This window comes from Melopsittacus undulatus, unplaced genomic scaffold (assembly GCF_012275295.1).
Source record: "Melopsittacus undulatus isolate bMelUnd1 unplaced genomic scaffold, bMelUnd1.mat.Z mat_scaffold_72_arrow_ctg1, whole genome shotgun sequence".
Lineage (NCBI taxonomy): Eukaryota > Metazoa > Chordata > Aves > Psittaciformes > Psittaculidae > Melopsittacus > Melopsittacus undulatus.
In genome coordinates, this window is record NW_022994546.1 from 214309 (window position 1) to 230402 (window position 16094).

Sequence of the window (16094 nt, forward strand, 5' to 3'; positions counted from 1 at the left end):
TTTGTTAAAGCCCTGAACCATCACCTTGCTTCTTGCTGACTTCCCTCCAGCCTCCCTCAGCTCCCTGCACTCTGCTCATTGCCACCAGGAACCAACTGAAGAGTCCAGAAGCTCTCAAGGCTTCCTCAGGGGTGACCATGTTTCTCCATTCCCCATTGCTGGATCCATGGAGTGGGAGGTGTGAGGTTCCTGCAGAGGCAGAGATGCCCCTGGGCAGAGCCCTGCTGCCGGGAGGGGTGTGCAGGGCAGAGCTGAGCACACAGCCCATGGGATGGGCTCTGGCAGCACTGAGAGGGAGCAGAGCTGGGCACAGAGCAGCAGCTCCTGGCAGGGACAGCTCCAGGCAGCAGAGCCATGGGCAGGGAGTGGGGGGAAAGTGCAGCCCAGGCCTGGGGAGGCTGCGTTCAGGCAGCTCTCTTGGTGTCTGCCTTCCACTGCAGGTGGCTGCTGGACATGCTCTGCTGGGCACAGTCCTTTGCTTCTCCCCATGAGAGCTCCTTGATCTGCCCTCTGAACCCTGCTGCCCTGCTCTCAGCACAGGACACGTGCTTGTGGGGGTTCTTCAGATCCATTTGTGTGTGAAGGCATCTTACAGGCAGTGCAAATGTAAGCACAGGGCAAATGGGAAAGGACCGATGGACACTGCAGCTGTCCTGGCTCTGCACTAAGGTAGAAAGAGCTGAATACTTCTGGCTATTTCAGTACTCTTCCGTTTTTCAGTCATACATAGAATGTTTTATACCCCTAAAAAAAACTTCACCAGTGTTATACTAGTAACTAAATAACACAGACAAAATATGTTAAGGCCATGCTGAGCCTCTATTGTGCAGCCCTGACTCACCTCATTCATGAATATAAGTAGTGAACTTTATTTTAAAGTTGGATTTCCTCTGACATCCCTTGTGAACATCAGAGCTGGACAAAACACTGCTTCACTGATAAAATGAGTACCATCCAACCTGGCCTTGAGCACAGGCAGGAATGGGGCACCCACAGTTTCTCTGGACATCCTGTGCCAGAGCCTCAGCACCCTCACAGGGAAGGAATTCCTCTTAACATCCAAGCTAAATATCCCCTTTTTCAGCTTAAAACCATTCCCCCTTGCCCTGTCACTGCACATGATGTAAAATGCCCCTCTCCAGATTTCCTGTAGGCTCTGTCTAGGTATGTGCAGATTGCCAAGATGTCTCCCTGGAGCCTTCTCTTCTCCAGGCTGAACACCTCAAGCTCTCTCAGCCTGTATTCATTCAGTTATGAAGATGTGCAGAGGAGTACCCCAGCACTCAAAGAATATTTGTGGCCCGTCTTAAGCCCATCATTGTAGGATCATAAGAGAACAAAGGTTGGAAGAGACCCCAGGAGGTCTCAACTCTAACCTGTCAGGGACAGGATCAGAGCAAATGGTTCAATGCTTTATTCCAAGTGAGAAAACCAAAAGGCCGGAGACTGCCAGGTCCCTATTGGCTTTCTGTTTTCTGGCCTGGATAAGCCCAGCTCCCCCAGCCTTTCCCTACAGGCACTGCCTGTCCTGAGGGCCTGTTGCTAAACCCACTGCTGCTTGCCAATAGCCTTCCTGAAGTGGGGATCTGAAACCTGGCTGCAGTATCCCAGAGCATCCATTCCCTTGTTCTCCTGCCGTGCTCCTGCTCATACAGCCCACGATGCTGCTGTCCTCCCTTGCTGCCAGGGCACAGCTGCCTCCTGTCCAGCTCCTGCCCACACAGACCTTTCCCATGGGCTGCTCCCAGCCAGGCAGCCCCAGCCTGGGCCATTGCAGGGCAGTCCCCTGCAGGGACCCCTGTGTCCCCTGCTCTCCTGCCCAGGACACCCTGAGAGCTCTGCAGCCCCCCCCATGCCATCCCATCTCCTCACACCAGCACAACAGCTCTGACCCTTGGGCTCCCCAAGAGCTCTTCCTGCTGCAGGCACAGAGCAGCCATCCCAGAGCTGGAGCAGCCACAAAGCTGCTTTCATTCCCCTTCATTCCTGCCATGGGAGGACATAGCACAGACAAGAACTTGCTGCAGGATGGTTTATTGTGCTTAAATGGAATGAGAGACCCCATTGACACCAACTTGTGGGTCAGAGAAGATGCATGGATACGTAAGTAGCAGGGAATGAAAACTGACATGTCTTTGAAAACAGCATCATCAAAAGTGGAAAAAGAAAACAGCTGGAAAGCAACAAAGACAGATTTGCACTCTCATGACCTACATTTGGAGCTCTTTCCATGGTAAAGCAGGCAGTGGATAGCTGATAAAACACATCCAGTCAGCAGCTTCCTCACAGCATCCTTGAGCTCCTGGTTCCTCAGGCTGTAGATGAGGGGGTTCACTGCTGGAGGCACCACCGAGTACAGCACTGACACCACCAGATCCAGGGATGGGGAGGAGATGGAGGGGGGCTTCAGGTAGGCAAAGAGACCAGTGCTGACAAGAAGGAACAGCACAGCCAGGTGAGGGAGGCACGTGGAAAAGGTTTTGTGGCGTCCCTGCTCAGAGGGGATCCTCAGCACAGCCCTGAAGATCTGCACATAGGAACCCACAATGAACACAAAACAGCCAAATGTTACACAGACACCAATCACAAGAAGCCCAACTTCCCTGTGGTAGGAATGTGAGCAGGAGAGCTTGAGGATCGGGGGGATTTCACAGAAGAACTGCTCCACAGCATTGCCTCTGCAGAGGGGTAGTGAAAATGTATTGGCTGTGTGCAGCAGAGCAGTGAGAAACCCACTGCCCCAGGCAGCTGCTGCCATCTGGACACAAGCTCTGCTGCCCAGCAGGGTCCCGTAGTGCAGGGGCTTGCAGATGGCCACATAGCGGTCATAGGACATGACAGTGAGGAGATAAAACTCTGCTGAAATGAAGAAGAGAAAGAAAAAGAGCTGTGCAGCACAACCTGTGTAGGAGATGGCCCTGGTGTCCCAGAGGGAATTGGCCATGGATTTGGGCACAGTGGTGAGGATGCAGCCCAGGTCCAGCAGGGAGAGGTTGAGCAGGAAGAAGTACATGGGGGTGTGGAGGTGCTGGTCGCAGGCTGTGCTGGTGATGATGAGGCCGTTGCCCAGGAGCGCAGCTAGGGAGATGCCCAGGAAGAGCCAGAAGTGCCAGAGCTGCAGCTCCCGCGTGTGTGCGAATGGCAGGAGGAGGAAGTGGGTGATGGAGCTGCCGTTGGACATCTGCTGCCTCTGGGCATGGGCACTGTCATGGGAGAAACAGGCAGTGATGGGTTAGGACAGGAGGGATGTCAGATACAGAAGTGCAATTTACACACTCACGACTGTGAACACTTTCATGCTGCAGAGGAAAGGCTGAGAGCAACTTGGTCATGATTGTCTCTGAGGTTGGTTGGTTTGTTTGTTTTCCCAGTGTCACAGCTGACAAGTGACTTTTTCAGGGTTACAATTCCTATGTAAGTTTCTGAAGGCAACTGTGAAGAATCTCAGCATGGGACAGACAGAAGGGCTCAACCGTCTGTGGGTTAGTGCCCACTCAAGGTTGCTGCAGAGTCCATCAGGTCCATCAGATAAAGGTCCATCTGGTTCTCAGCAGCCCTGCACTTTCTGAATAGACAGCCAGCAGAGCATGTCCAGCAGCCACCTGCAGTGGCAGACACCAAGAGAGCTGCCTGAACGCAGCCTCCCCAGGCCTGGGCTGCACTTTCCCCCCACTCCCTGCCCATGGCTCTGCTGCCTGGAGCTGTCCCTGCCAGGAGCTGCTGCTCTGTGCCCAGCTCTGCTCCCTCTCAGTGCTGCCAGAGCCCATCCCATGGGCTGTGTGCTCAGCTCTGCCCTGCACACCCCTCCCGGCAGCAGGGCTCTGCCCAGGGGCATCTCTGCCTCTGCAGGGGCTCAGGAGCAGCTCACACAAGTCCTGACAAGACTCTCGCTGCCTTCTCCAAAGCACAGAAGTGAATTCCCAGCTCCCACTGCCCAACCTGCCCACCAAGAGTGAAAACATCAAAGCTCAGGATCTTGCCTTCAAAGGTGAACGCTGCTTCAATGTGTACCAGAAGGACCCTCTGCAAACGTGCTCAGAGTGATGTGGAGCTCTGAGCAGCCCTGACCCACACAGCACCCTCTCCATGCACAAGAGCTGCACACCCACATTCACAGCCTGCAGCCAGCACAACCCGGCACAAGGGACCTGCCTTGTCCTGTCCCTGCCATGGTGCAGAGGGAAGCCCTGCTCTGCACCACATCCTCCTCCTTATCTACACACAGAAACCAAGAGAGTCCTCCTGACACATCCCATGGACTGTCCCAGGCAGCAGCTTGAGGAGATCCCTGCAGCAGCTGCAGCTGCATTGCCCTGCACCCACAGCCTTACCATGCACAGGGCTGGGAAGGTTTCTCCTGCAGGGAGCTCTCAGCATCCTCCACTGCCAAGTGCCTTTAAGCTCTCTGAGGCTCACAGGTCTGCCCTGGGTCCCAGCTCAGCAGCAGAGGCCCAGCCCAAGGTGGCTCTGCCTCTGCCCCTCTGGGCTCCCTCCAGGCCTCCCTTGGGCTCCAGGGGAACCCCATGGCAAACAGCCTGAAGCAAGCACTGATGCTCCCTCCCTCAGCTGCAGACACACTGCCTTCCTGCACTGACATTGCTCTGAGGAGACACAGTTTGGTCTGAACAACAAGAGTCTGTAGAATCATGGAACCATTTAGGTTGGAAAAGACCCTTAAGAACATCGAGTCCAGCATTAACAGAACACTGCAAGTCAACACATTAACCATGTCCTTTAGAACATGTATTTTACGTACCTGCAGGGATGGTGACACAACCACTTCTGTGGGCAGCCTGTTTCTTGTCCCATCATGAGACAGGACAGACAGGCCAGGACAGGCTGGGATCTCCTTTACCCCTGCTGAAGGAAGGGATTCAGCCTGGTCAGTTGAGCCATCCCATCCTATGATTATAGGCCTGGGGCTGGAAGGGGACTCAGCTGCCTCCCATGAACACCACAAACCCACAGGAGGTCTCACTTCCTCAGAAGGTGAAAATGTACCATTATAGAGATGATGTCTTAATCAGAGGAGATTGCCCCCAAGAACTGCAGCAACAGCAGTGTGGCAAGCACTCCATGGTGCAGAAGTTGAAGTTCCACCTAAGCAATGTCAGAAACCAAGCAGAAACCAGTCAAATCAGGGGGTACTTGGATAGCAGCACTGCAGTGATTGCTACAGACACCTTCAGAGAAACAGAACAGGGGCAGATTACCCAGTCTAGGAAGGAATTACAACAGCTTATGGGTCCTCCAGGATGCTGGAGGAAATATGGCCTTGGATTCTCTATCATTGCTCTCCCACTGTACTCACTGTTATGAAAAACATGGGAATAGAATCCAGAGCATGAGGAAGCAGGAAATACCTAATACAGGAATTAAAACCATACCAGTCACTGGGGCCTGTACATCCCCAACAGCCTCTCATAGCAGAATGGGGGTTTGCTGCGCATGGCTCTTCCTGTGACCTATTGAAATTGGCCCTGATGGAACAAAACCAACTTTAGTGTTCAAGTCACCTCTGAACCAAGGAATTCAGACTCTTGTCTTTAGTCCCAGCATTACAACAGCCTTTCAAACCCTCACCAGGTTTAGAAGCACCTCCCTTCACCCAGAGAACACCAACAGAAAACCCCTGGTTCACCAGTGCCTCAGCAGAAAGGGTCACAGAATCATGGAATCAACCAGGTTGGAACAGACCTTTAAGCTCATCCAGTCCAACCCTTACCCCAGCACTGCCGAGGCCACCACTAACCCATGGCACTGAGGGTGTGTGCACACTTGCAGGGACGGTGACTCCATCACTGCCCTGGGCAGCCTGTTCCAATGCCTGAGCACCCTGTGGGGCAGGAATTGTTCCTCAGCTCCATCTAAACCTGCAGCTTGAGGCCGTTTCCTCCTGTCCCATCCCTTGTTCCTTGGGAGCAGAGCCCAGCCCCTCCTGGCTCCATCCTCCTGTCAGGCACTTGGAGGAGCCATCAGGTCCCCCCTGAGCCTTCTCTTCTCCATCTGAACCCCTCAGCTCCCTCAGCCGTTCCCCATCTCTCTTGTGCTCCAGGCCCTGCACCAGCTCCATTGCCCTTCTCTGGCCCCGCTCCAGCACCTCAAGGTCTCTCTTGCAGTGAGGGCCCCAGAACTGAACACAGGATTCGAGGTGCAGCCTCCCCAGTGCCCAGTGCAGGGGCACAATCCCTGCCCTGGCCCTGCTGCCACACTGGTGCTGATCCAGCCCACGATGCTGGAGCCTTAATCCCAATGCTCATCCCATTGGCCCCAGCCCATGGATGCAGCCTGTCCAGATCCCTCTGCAGAGCTTCCTACCCTCCAGCAGATCAATGCTCCCACCCAAGCTGGTGTCATCTGCACATTTACACATCCCAGTATGGAGCAGTACAGACCAGTTTGCACCAGTATAGACCAATATAGGCCACTCTGGCCCCAGATACTGCTGGGATTTCTATATCCCAGTGCTCCCAGTCCCTACTGCAGATGATCCTACTCATCCCCCACTTGACCTCCTTCTTGGTGGTCTTTTGGGGGAAACACCCCAAATTAGGCACCCCCTGACTCTGGAGATTCCCCCCAGTTCCCTGATGTGGGGGGGGTGTTGCAGTCCCTCAAGGGGTGTGGTTTGGGGGCAACAAGCAGGAATTTGGGTCTGGTGGCTTTGGGAGAGAGCAGCTTTTTGGGGGCATCCCCATTTGGGGTGGGGGTGTTTGGTGGGTCCCCTCCAAGATTTTGGGTCCCTGGGTTCATCTAGGAGTGCCCAGGGTGGTGAGGGAGAGAGGGTCACTTTTAGGCTGTCCCAGACCCCCATTTGGGGTCCTCGCTGCTCTTGAAGTGCTTCAGGGAGATTTGGGGTTACCCCAGGATTTTGGGGGCACCACTATTGCTTTGGGTGCCTCCAAGGCCCTTTGCTGTGGCAGGGTGGGTCTGGGGTGCCCCTTTATTGGGGTGCCACTTTTGGGGGATCAACCCCCTCTGGCAACCTGAATTCACTACTGAACCCAAAACAATGTTGGTGTCCCCCCCAGTGGATGCAGGGCTACAAAGCAACATGAGGGACCCTCAGGGCAGGTGCTGGGGGGACCCCACTTTTCAGGATACCCTTTTTCTACTGGGTCTGTGCCACTGCGCTGAGCTGAGGCAGCTTTGGAGCTGTGGGGTTTGGGTTTGCAGAGATTTTTGGGGATCCCGGGAGGATTTGGGGGCTTCAGGCTGGTCACCAAATCTCCTCCAGGTTGCTCAGTTATTTGGGAGATTCCCCATATCTCAAAAATGGGGGTTCCAACTATTGCAGGGCAGCTGAATCTAATTGGATGCCCCAGGGACCCACATTGCAATAAATGGGAAGAATTTGGGGGTTCAGGGGGATTTGGAGTTCAAGGAACATTTGGAGGCTCTGGGGGGTTCCCCAAATCTCGCTGTAGGAGGCAGATTACTCCCATGTGCCGAAAATGGGGGTACCTGGTTCCCAGGGCACCCTGAATAGCTCTTGGGTGAGCAACGTTCCCCCAGGGTGGAGATGGCTTGAAAAAAAGAGTTTGGGGGTTCAGAGGGGATTCAGGCATTGGGTGGGATCCCCACAGCTCCCCGGGGGGGTGCAGGGATTTGGGGAACACCCAATGTCCCAAAACTAGGGGTTACATTTGTGCCAGGGTACCCTGACTCTTCAGAGCCTCTGTTGGCCCATGGCAGTAAAAGGGGGGACTTTGGGGTTCAGAAGGGAACTGGAGGTTTTGAGGATTTGCAGGTTCATGGGAATGTGCCCAAGCTCTGCAGGGGGCAGAGTAATTTGGGGGACCAATGGAGCCCTCAAACAGGGGCTACAGCCACCAGAGACCACCCCACACATCAGTGGGGAGGCAGGAACCGCAGATATGGGGGAACCCTACCAGGTTTTGGGTCTGCAGCTGGGGGGTTCTCCCTAAATCTGACCTGTGAGGATGCTGGTGATGAGCTCATCCCTCTGCCCAGGGGGGGATGAAACTAAGGGGGTGTTCCTGGGATCTGGGGTGACCCTTGCACTTCCCAGGCTCTGAGAGGGAGGGAGAAGTTCTCCTGCCCTGACACCTTCTGAGCACCTCTGAGCCCAGCAGCTCCTGCACACACAAGGCTCCTGCTTTGCCCCCAGCACCTCTGCAGGCAGAGCTGAGCTCCAAGCACATCAACAAGCCCAGGGCTGAGCTCCTCCTCACCCATGCCCTGCTCCTACAGCTGCCATGGCACCAGCACATCTCCTGACAGCTTCTCCTCCCTTCACAGCAGCACCCACAATGTCTTTGCAGCCACACTCAAACAGGATGGCAAAGTCAAAGCCCACGGCCCTGGATGTGCAGGGCAGCCACGGCAGATGCAGCTCCCGACCCTCAGAGGAGGGGTCTCCTGTGCACTGGTTCCTGCAGGGCTCTGGCTCCTTCAATAGCCCCCGCTCAGCTCAGCGTGGGGGCCCCATTTGTCACAATGGGCAAATCCACAGCGACCGCCAGGGCTTTGTGATGGCGGCAGCATCGTGCCCATGGCCACTGGGCACCCAGGGGTGCTGCGGGAGTCACTGCAAGGGGGGGGGCACCAGGCTCTGCCCAGCCGGCTCGGGGAGGTCCCTCCCGGGCTGCTCTTCCTCAGTGCCTTTGGTGCGGAGGTGCAGCTTGCGAGGGGTCACAGCTCAGCCTGGGCAATGGAACAGGCGTCACGGCACCTACGGCAAGTGCAGAGTGACCCACATTGGCACAGCAGAGAATCCTGGAATCCCAGACTGGGCTGGGCTGGAAGGGACCTTAAAGCTCATCCAGATCCAACCCCTGCCATGGGCAGGGACACCTTCCACTGGAGCAGCTTGATCCCATGGCCTGTGTCTCTGTGCACTCCCAGAGCATCCTGGGGATACCCCTAGAGAATCCCAGAGAATGCTGCAGCACCTCCAGAGCACCCCATGGACTCAGTCAGAGCTCATGCATCACAATGACCTTGGGGACATGGGGACCACAGGGGTGGCTGATTCTGGAACTCCCCATGTTCAGGTGTGCGAGGCCATGGAACCCCACAGAACCCCTCAGTGGTGGCACCCACATCTCAGAAACAGACCAAACAATGTAAATATTTGTAACCCTCAGGAGTTTCACTGAATCGGGATATTAAGGAAGTAACAGAGTGGAAAGTTACTGCTGAGCACTTAGGAGACTATCAAAGGGATGCCAGACACAAAATAAAGGTGTTCAGATTTCACCAGAACTGGAGTCTGTCTTTGATACCCCACAGCACAGGGTGCTCACAGAAGCTGTGTCTGCCCCATGGCTGCTGTGTTCAAGGCCAGGTTGCACACAGGGCCATGGGATCAAGCTGCTCTAGTGGAAGGTGTCCCTGCCCATGGCAGGGGTTGGAGCTGGATGAGCTCTAAGGTCCCTCCCAGCCCAAAGCGGGTGGCAGCCCATGATGCTGGCACGCACTGCCATGGGCTCCCTGGCAGGTGAGTGCTGGGCCTGGCTCTTGGCCTGGCTTCTTGGCCACTGCAGTGGGTGCTGCATGTGAGGAGGGATGTGGGAAGAGGCTCTGTGCTGGCTGAGGTGCCATGGTCCTGCTGGGACCTGGGCTTCCCCCCCAGGAACCCTGTGGGCAGGGACTGGGGCTTTGTCACTGCTGTCATTGCAAGCAGGGCATCCCCTGTCGAAGGAGGTTGTGTTGTTCTCTGCTCCCTTCCCACTTCTGCCTAGGACACCTCATATCTGCAGCCCAGCAGCACTGCCTGTAGCACCCCCAAAGTGAACCTCACCCCACCATCACCATGGGCCATGCCAAATGAAACTGGGGACCCAAAATGCTGGAGAGGCCCCACCCCCACCACCAACTGGAGGTGCCCAAATATCCTCCTTCCCCCTCTCCAAAGACACCAGCCCCAAAACACTCCTTATTGCCCCCAAACCACACACCATGGGGCACACCCAACCCCCACCCACTCCGGTATCAGGGAACTGCAGGGGGAGGTAACCCCAGAATGGGGGGTGCCTAAGTTGGGGGGTCCCCACAAAGAAAGCCCCAGCCAGGAGGTCGGGTGGGGGATGAGCTGGAGCATCTGCAGCAGGGTCTGGGAGCACTGGGATATTGAAACCCCAGCAGTATCTGGACCTATATTGTCTGTACTGGTGCAAACTGGTCCAAACTGCTCCATGCTGGGATGTGTAAATCTGTGGACAGCACCAAGTTGGGTGGGAGCATTGATCTGCTGGTTTCTGCTTGGTTACTGACATTGCTCAGGTGGAACTTTGACATCATGTAGTGCTTCCCACACTGCTGGTGCTGCTTCCCCTGCCTCTGGGGGGGAATCTCCTCTGATTCAGACATCATCTATATAATGGTACATTTTCACCTGCTGAGGAAGTCAGACTGCTGATAGGAGTTCAGCAAGTGCAGCACGAACACCTGGGGGTGAAGGCTGGTAAAGGTTTGCTGGAGACCTTCCTAAGTAAAAGCAGATGTTTCCTTCTCCTCCTCTTGCAGAGGAACCATATCAAGAACATCTCCTTTCACCTCATGCTGCCATCCAGATCTGTGCAGCTGCTTGCAAAGTCTCTGCAAGTCTGCAATGTTTGGTACAGCAGCTCTCAAGGACCTGTGTTAGCATTTAAACACCTGCAGTCAATTGTTAACCACCTTCTTCAACCAGGTTCATGACTCACCAAACTGGTGAGTTCCATGGGGAGTGAGTTCTGGAAATGAGGTTTTGCTTTCCCAAATCAGCTGTGACCTGAGAGATTCCCTTTTGTGCTGCTGCAGACAGTGGGGATTGTGGGACATTGGTGATCTTTGAATCCCACCTCCTGTGGGTTTGTGGTGACCACAGGAGGGAGCTGAGTCCCCTTCCAGGCCCTGGGTTACAATCCCAGGATTCAGCTAACCAGGCTGGATCCCTTCCTGCAGCAGAGGTAAAGGAGATCCCAGCATGTCCTGGCCTGTCTGTCCTGTCTGATGATGGCACAAGAAACAGGCTGTGCACAGAAGTGGTTTTGTCACCATCCATGGAGCTATATAAAAGATCTCTTAGGTATATAAAAAGACCTTTTATATATATGGAGGCATATAAAATGCCCCTTAGACATATAACAAGACCTTTTGTATATATGAAGGTATATAAAAGACATCTTAGGCATATAAAAAGACCTTTTACACACATCTACATCTAGAAAAGTAGGGATCTGAAACCTGGATGCAGTATCCCAGAGCATCCCTGCCCTTGTTCTCCTGCCGTGCTCCTGCTCATACAGCCCACGATGCTGCTGTCCTCCCTTGCTGCCAGGGCACACACTGCCTCCTGTCCAGCTCCTGCCCACCCAGACCTTTCCCATGGGCTGCTCCCAGCCAGGCAGCCCCAGCCTGGGCCATTGCAGGGCAGTCCCCTGCAGGGACCCCTGTGTCCCCTGCTCTCCTGCCCAGGACACCCTGAGAGCTCTGCAGCCCCCCCCAGGACATCCCATCTCCTCACACCAGCACAACAGCTCCGACCCTTGGGCTCCTCAAGAGCTCTTCCTGCTGCAGGCACAGAGCAGCCATCCCAGAGCTGGAGCAGCCACAAAGCTGCTTTCATTCCCCTTCATTCCTGCCATGGGAGGACATAGCACAGACAAGAACTTGCTGCAGGATCATTTCTTTTACTCAAACACAGTGACAGACCCATTGACACCAAGTCTGTGGGTCAGACAAGGTGTGTGGATGCGTAAGTAGCAGGGATGAAAACTGACATGTCTTTGAAGACAGCAACATCACAAGTGGAAAAAGCCCAACTGTGCCCCCAGCTGCCCCAGTGCTGCTGAAATCCATGCCCAGCTCTGAGCACATGGGGCAGCAGTTTGCTCAGATGAACATCTCCAGCATGGCCACCTGCATGGGGACATCCCTGGGCAGTAACATCATCCCAGGCAGCAACATCCACCCCAGCTCCTCTGCTGCCCCCCCACAACCAATGCCTTCAAGTGACTGAGGAGCTGCTCACCCCCAACTACACTATCCCACAGAGCACCAATGCCAACCTGAGCCTGGAAGGATCCAACCCGATCGGGATGGAGCCCCATGGGCGATGTGGGCTTGTGGCGATGGACGTGGAAGCATCCCAGCCTGGCAGAGCAGAGAAGTGGGGGATGAAGTGGGGGATGAAGGGCAGGGGCAGCACCTTGCCAAAGCCACCCAGCAAGCGCAGGGCTCTTGCAGCCAGCCCGGGGATGCCAGGGGAGGAGTAGAGCAGAGCAGGGGTGAGGTGGGGATGGGGGCAGCAGGAGGAGGGGAGGCATTGAGGCCTGAGGGGTGTTCTAGTAGAGTTTATGAGTGTTCTTTCTTGTTTCCATCCAAAAAGAGCTCTCCAGAACCGCTCTGTGCCTGTGTGGGATGGGGAGGGAGTGCAGGGAGCACAGGGAAATGGCACCCAAGAGGTGCAAAAGCCAAGGCAAGGTGACAGCCAGGGGACCTGGGGACCTGCAATGCACCAGGGGAGGCACCTGATGAACCCAGGTTTGACTCCAATGGGGTTTGTATGATTGCGGTGGCTGTTGGTGCCCTGCCACGTGTCACAGGCAGCGGGTACTGCACTGCAGGGAGCAGGGCTGGAGCTGCTGGAGCCTGGGGATGGAAAAGAAGCCTGGAAAGGGGAGAGTGAGCAGCCCTGGAACAGCAGAGCTGAGAAGCGGCTGCAGAAGGGCTCTGCTGTGGGGCTGAAAGCCAAGGCTGGGGCAGGGGAAAGGAGAGACTGCAGAGCCTCAGCCCTTGGGCTGCTCTCAGAGGAGGTGGCTGCTGCCCTTGATCCTGGCTGTTCTCTAGGCCTGAGCTGCCCTCAGCGCTCTCCAGTGGCCTCTGCCGAGCCCAGCAGCAGACACAGGATGTTCTGCACCAATGTCTGCAGCTGATCCTGGGGCTGCCTCAGTCCTGAGAGCTCTTCTGCAGCCAAATGCAGATCGTGTTTTACAGTCCTACAGTCACAGCCTGGTTTGGGGTGGGAGGGACCTTAAATCCCCAGAGGGATTCACAGTATCCCACAACCAGAGCATCCCACAGCTCTTCAAATCACCCCATAGGGATTCAGAGCATCCCAAGCCGATCAGGCCCCCCCATCACCCAATGGCCTCCCCCATGGAATCCCTCATGGACATCCCCATCCCCTCGTGCCCCCAATGGAACCTGCCTCTCTATGACATCAGCCCCAGCACCAAGCTGCATCCAGCACCCGTATCCCTGGGGCAGTTGTGCTCTGGGCGCAGTGGAGGCAGCAGCTCCTTGGTTGCAGCTCCTTGGTGTCACCCTTAACGGTGATGGCAGCGCCAGCTTGGCTCCATGTCCTCATTCTTGTGTCCTTGCCCTGGCTGGTGCATGGCTCCTGGCACAACTGTGGGTCAGTTGCACCAGGCTCTGGGCTCCTGGTATTCCACAGGGAGATGCTGCTGCTGAACTCAGCTTCTGTCCGCATTAAGGAGAGACCTAAACCAGGTATGGAACATGACTGTTCATCATTGCCAGAGTCACCACCAGTGGGGTGGTGGGACTGGAAGAACCCCACTTCCTCGCCAGCACCCTATGCGGTGGCACAGCACAGCTATGGGGCACCTCACAGGGTCCTTTGTCCCTGCAGTATCCTATGGGGCAGGATGATGCTCATCTATGGGCACCCCACAGGTTCCTTTTCCCTGCAGCATCCTATGGGGTGAGATGATGCTCATCTATGGGACACCCCTTGTCCCTGCAGCACCCAATGGGGTGCTCCTCTATGCTCATCTATGGGACACCCCATGGGGTAACTGGTTCAAACGTAAACAGGGATGTTCAATTTGGATATAAGGAAAAAGTTCTTTACTGTGAGGGTGCTGAGGCCCTGGAACACGTTGCCCAGAGGCTGTGGGTGCTCCATCCCCGGCAGGGTTCAAGGCCAGGCTGGATGGAGTCTTGGCTGACATGGTCTAGTGAGTGGTGTCTCTGCCCGTGGCAAGGGGCTTGGAAGTCCATGATCTCAAGGTCCTTTCCAACCCTAACTATTCTATGGGTCTATGATTCTAGAATACAGAGCCAGGCTCCTCTCCATGGTGCCTGGTGGGAGGACAAAAGGCAATGGGGGATAGTGAGAGAGGAGAGGTTGAGCCAGGACAGAAGGAAACCTTGTTCCCATAGGCTCAGGCAAGTGCTGCATCCGGTCACCCCGAGAGGCTGTGCAGTCTCTGGCCTTGGGGATTTCCAACTCAGACTGAATCAAGCCTTGAACCAAGTGCTCTGATCCTGTCCCTGATGGGTTGGACTGGAGACCTCCTGGGGTCCCTTCCAACCACTGCTCTCTTATGATCCTAAAATGATGGGTTTATGAAGGGCCACAAAGATGCTCTAAGGGCTGGAGCAGGTCTCTGATGAAGACAGCCTGAGAGAGCTGGGGGTGTTCAGCCTGGAGAAAGGAAGACTCCAGGGAGACCTTACTAAGCTGATACGTAAACAGGCCCTGCAAGAAATCTGGAGAGGGGCTTTTTGCAAGGGCCTGTAGGGATGGGAGAAGGGGAATGGCTTAAACCTGACAGAGGGGAGACTGAGATGAGACATCAGGAGGAAGCTCTTTGTGAGGGTGCTGAGGCGCTGGCACAGGGTGCCCAGAGAGGCTGTAGCTGCCCTAGGCCTGACAGTGTTGAAGGGCAGGTTGGACACAGGGGCTTGGAGCAGCTGCTCCAGTGGAAGGGGTCCCTGCTCGTTGCAGGGGTTGGAGCTGGATGTGCTTTAAGGTCTCTTTCAAAACAACCCAGTACAGGATTCCAGGATTCAGGAATCAATAGCATGTTGAGGAGAGGATGCCCTCAAAGTGAGGTTTGAAAGGGGCCTCTCAGGCTTTCCCAGAGCACACAGAGCATTTCCCAGTCTGGAATACCAGAAACATTGGACCGAGTCCATGCAGCCCAAGGGAGGCAGAGCAGCCCTGCTGGGCTGCAGCTAAGGGCTGTCGTAGGCAGAAGTGGGAAGGGAGCAGAGAACAACACAACCTCCTTGGATAGGGGATGCCCTGCTTGCAATGACAGCAGTGACAAAGCCCCAGTCCCTGCACACAGGGTTCCTGGGTGGGAAGCCCAGGTCCCAGCAGGACCATGGCACCTCAGCCAGCACAGAGCCTCTTCCCACATCCCTCCTCACATGCAGCACCAAATGCAACAGCCAATAACAGAGGGTAAGATCCAGGCCCAGCACTCCCCTGACAGTGAGCCCAGTGCACTGTGTGCCAGCACCATGGGCAGCACCACATTTGCTGCATCTCTGCAGAATAGAACCCACACTGTCTGCACCCACACTGAATGTAACCCCCCCAAACACCCTCCGAGCACAAATCTACCTTCACAGATGAGTTGCCAACAGACGCAGGGTGCAGCCCACAGCTGAGATGAGTCTGTCTGACACCAGCCTGAGGTCAGAAGAGCAGCAGGGAGCGAGCGTGCGGCCTGCAGGAGAAAGGAGACGTTAGTGCACAGCTGCTGAGGGGCAGCTCCTGCCACCCGGCAGCACTGGGGACGTGAGGATGTGTCCTGGTTTGAGCAGTAGCAGTCATTTGTCTCCTTCTTGGTAGCTGGTGCAGTCTGTGTTTTGACTTTCGGGCTGGGAACGGTTGCTGATAGCAAAGTATGTTTTGAGTTACTGCTCAAAGGTTTGGTTTGTCCAAGGCCTTTTCTGAGCTCATGCTCTGCCAGGGAGGAGGGGAGGCCGGGAGGAAGCAGAGACAGGACACAGGCTAGCCAAAGAGGTATTCCACACCATAGCACGTCATACACAGGAAATAACCGGGAGAAACCTGGAAGGGCTGGAGCTCTGGGGGATGGATCCGGCCCCCACCCCTGCTCTGGGTATTCCCATTGGGAATCCCTCTATGTCATCCCCCGCCCCCCCCCCCAAGTGTATTCCCATTGGGAATCCCTCTGTGTCTCCGCCCGCTATGGGTATTCCCACTGGGAATCGCTCTATGTCCCCGCCCCGCTCTGGGTATTCCAATTGGGAATCCCTCTGTGTCCCACCCCCGCTGTGGGTATTCCCATTGGGAATACCTCTGTTTCCCCGCCCCCGCTCTCGGCATTCCCATTGGGAATCCCTCTGTGTCTCCCCCCACT

The 16094-nt window shown here is 55.6% G+C and overlaps 1 protein-coding gene across 1 annotated transcript; it reads right to left on the reverse strand.

Annotated features, from left to right (window-relative positions):
• Positions 1-2203: 2203 nt before the first annotated feature.
• On the reverse strand, positions 2204-3190 carry LOC117438850 (olfactory receptor 14A16-like). The gene has a single exon (XM_034074236.1). The coding sequence runs from the start codon at positions 3179-3181 to the stop codon at positions 2204-2206; it is 978 nt and encodes a 325-aa protein (XP_033930127.1). The 5' UTR covers positions 3182-3190.
• Positions 3191-16094: the final 12904 nt, after the last annotated feature.

Bases quoted from the DNA above. Each gene is read 5' to 3' on its own strand.
- LOC117438850 (XM_034074236.1), bottom strand. From the start codon at position 3,181: ATGTCCAACGGCAGCTCCATCACCCACTTCCTCCTCCTGCCATTCGCA.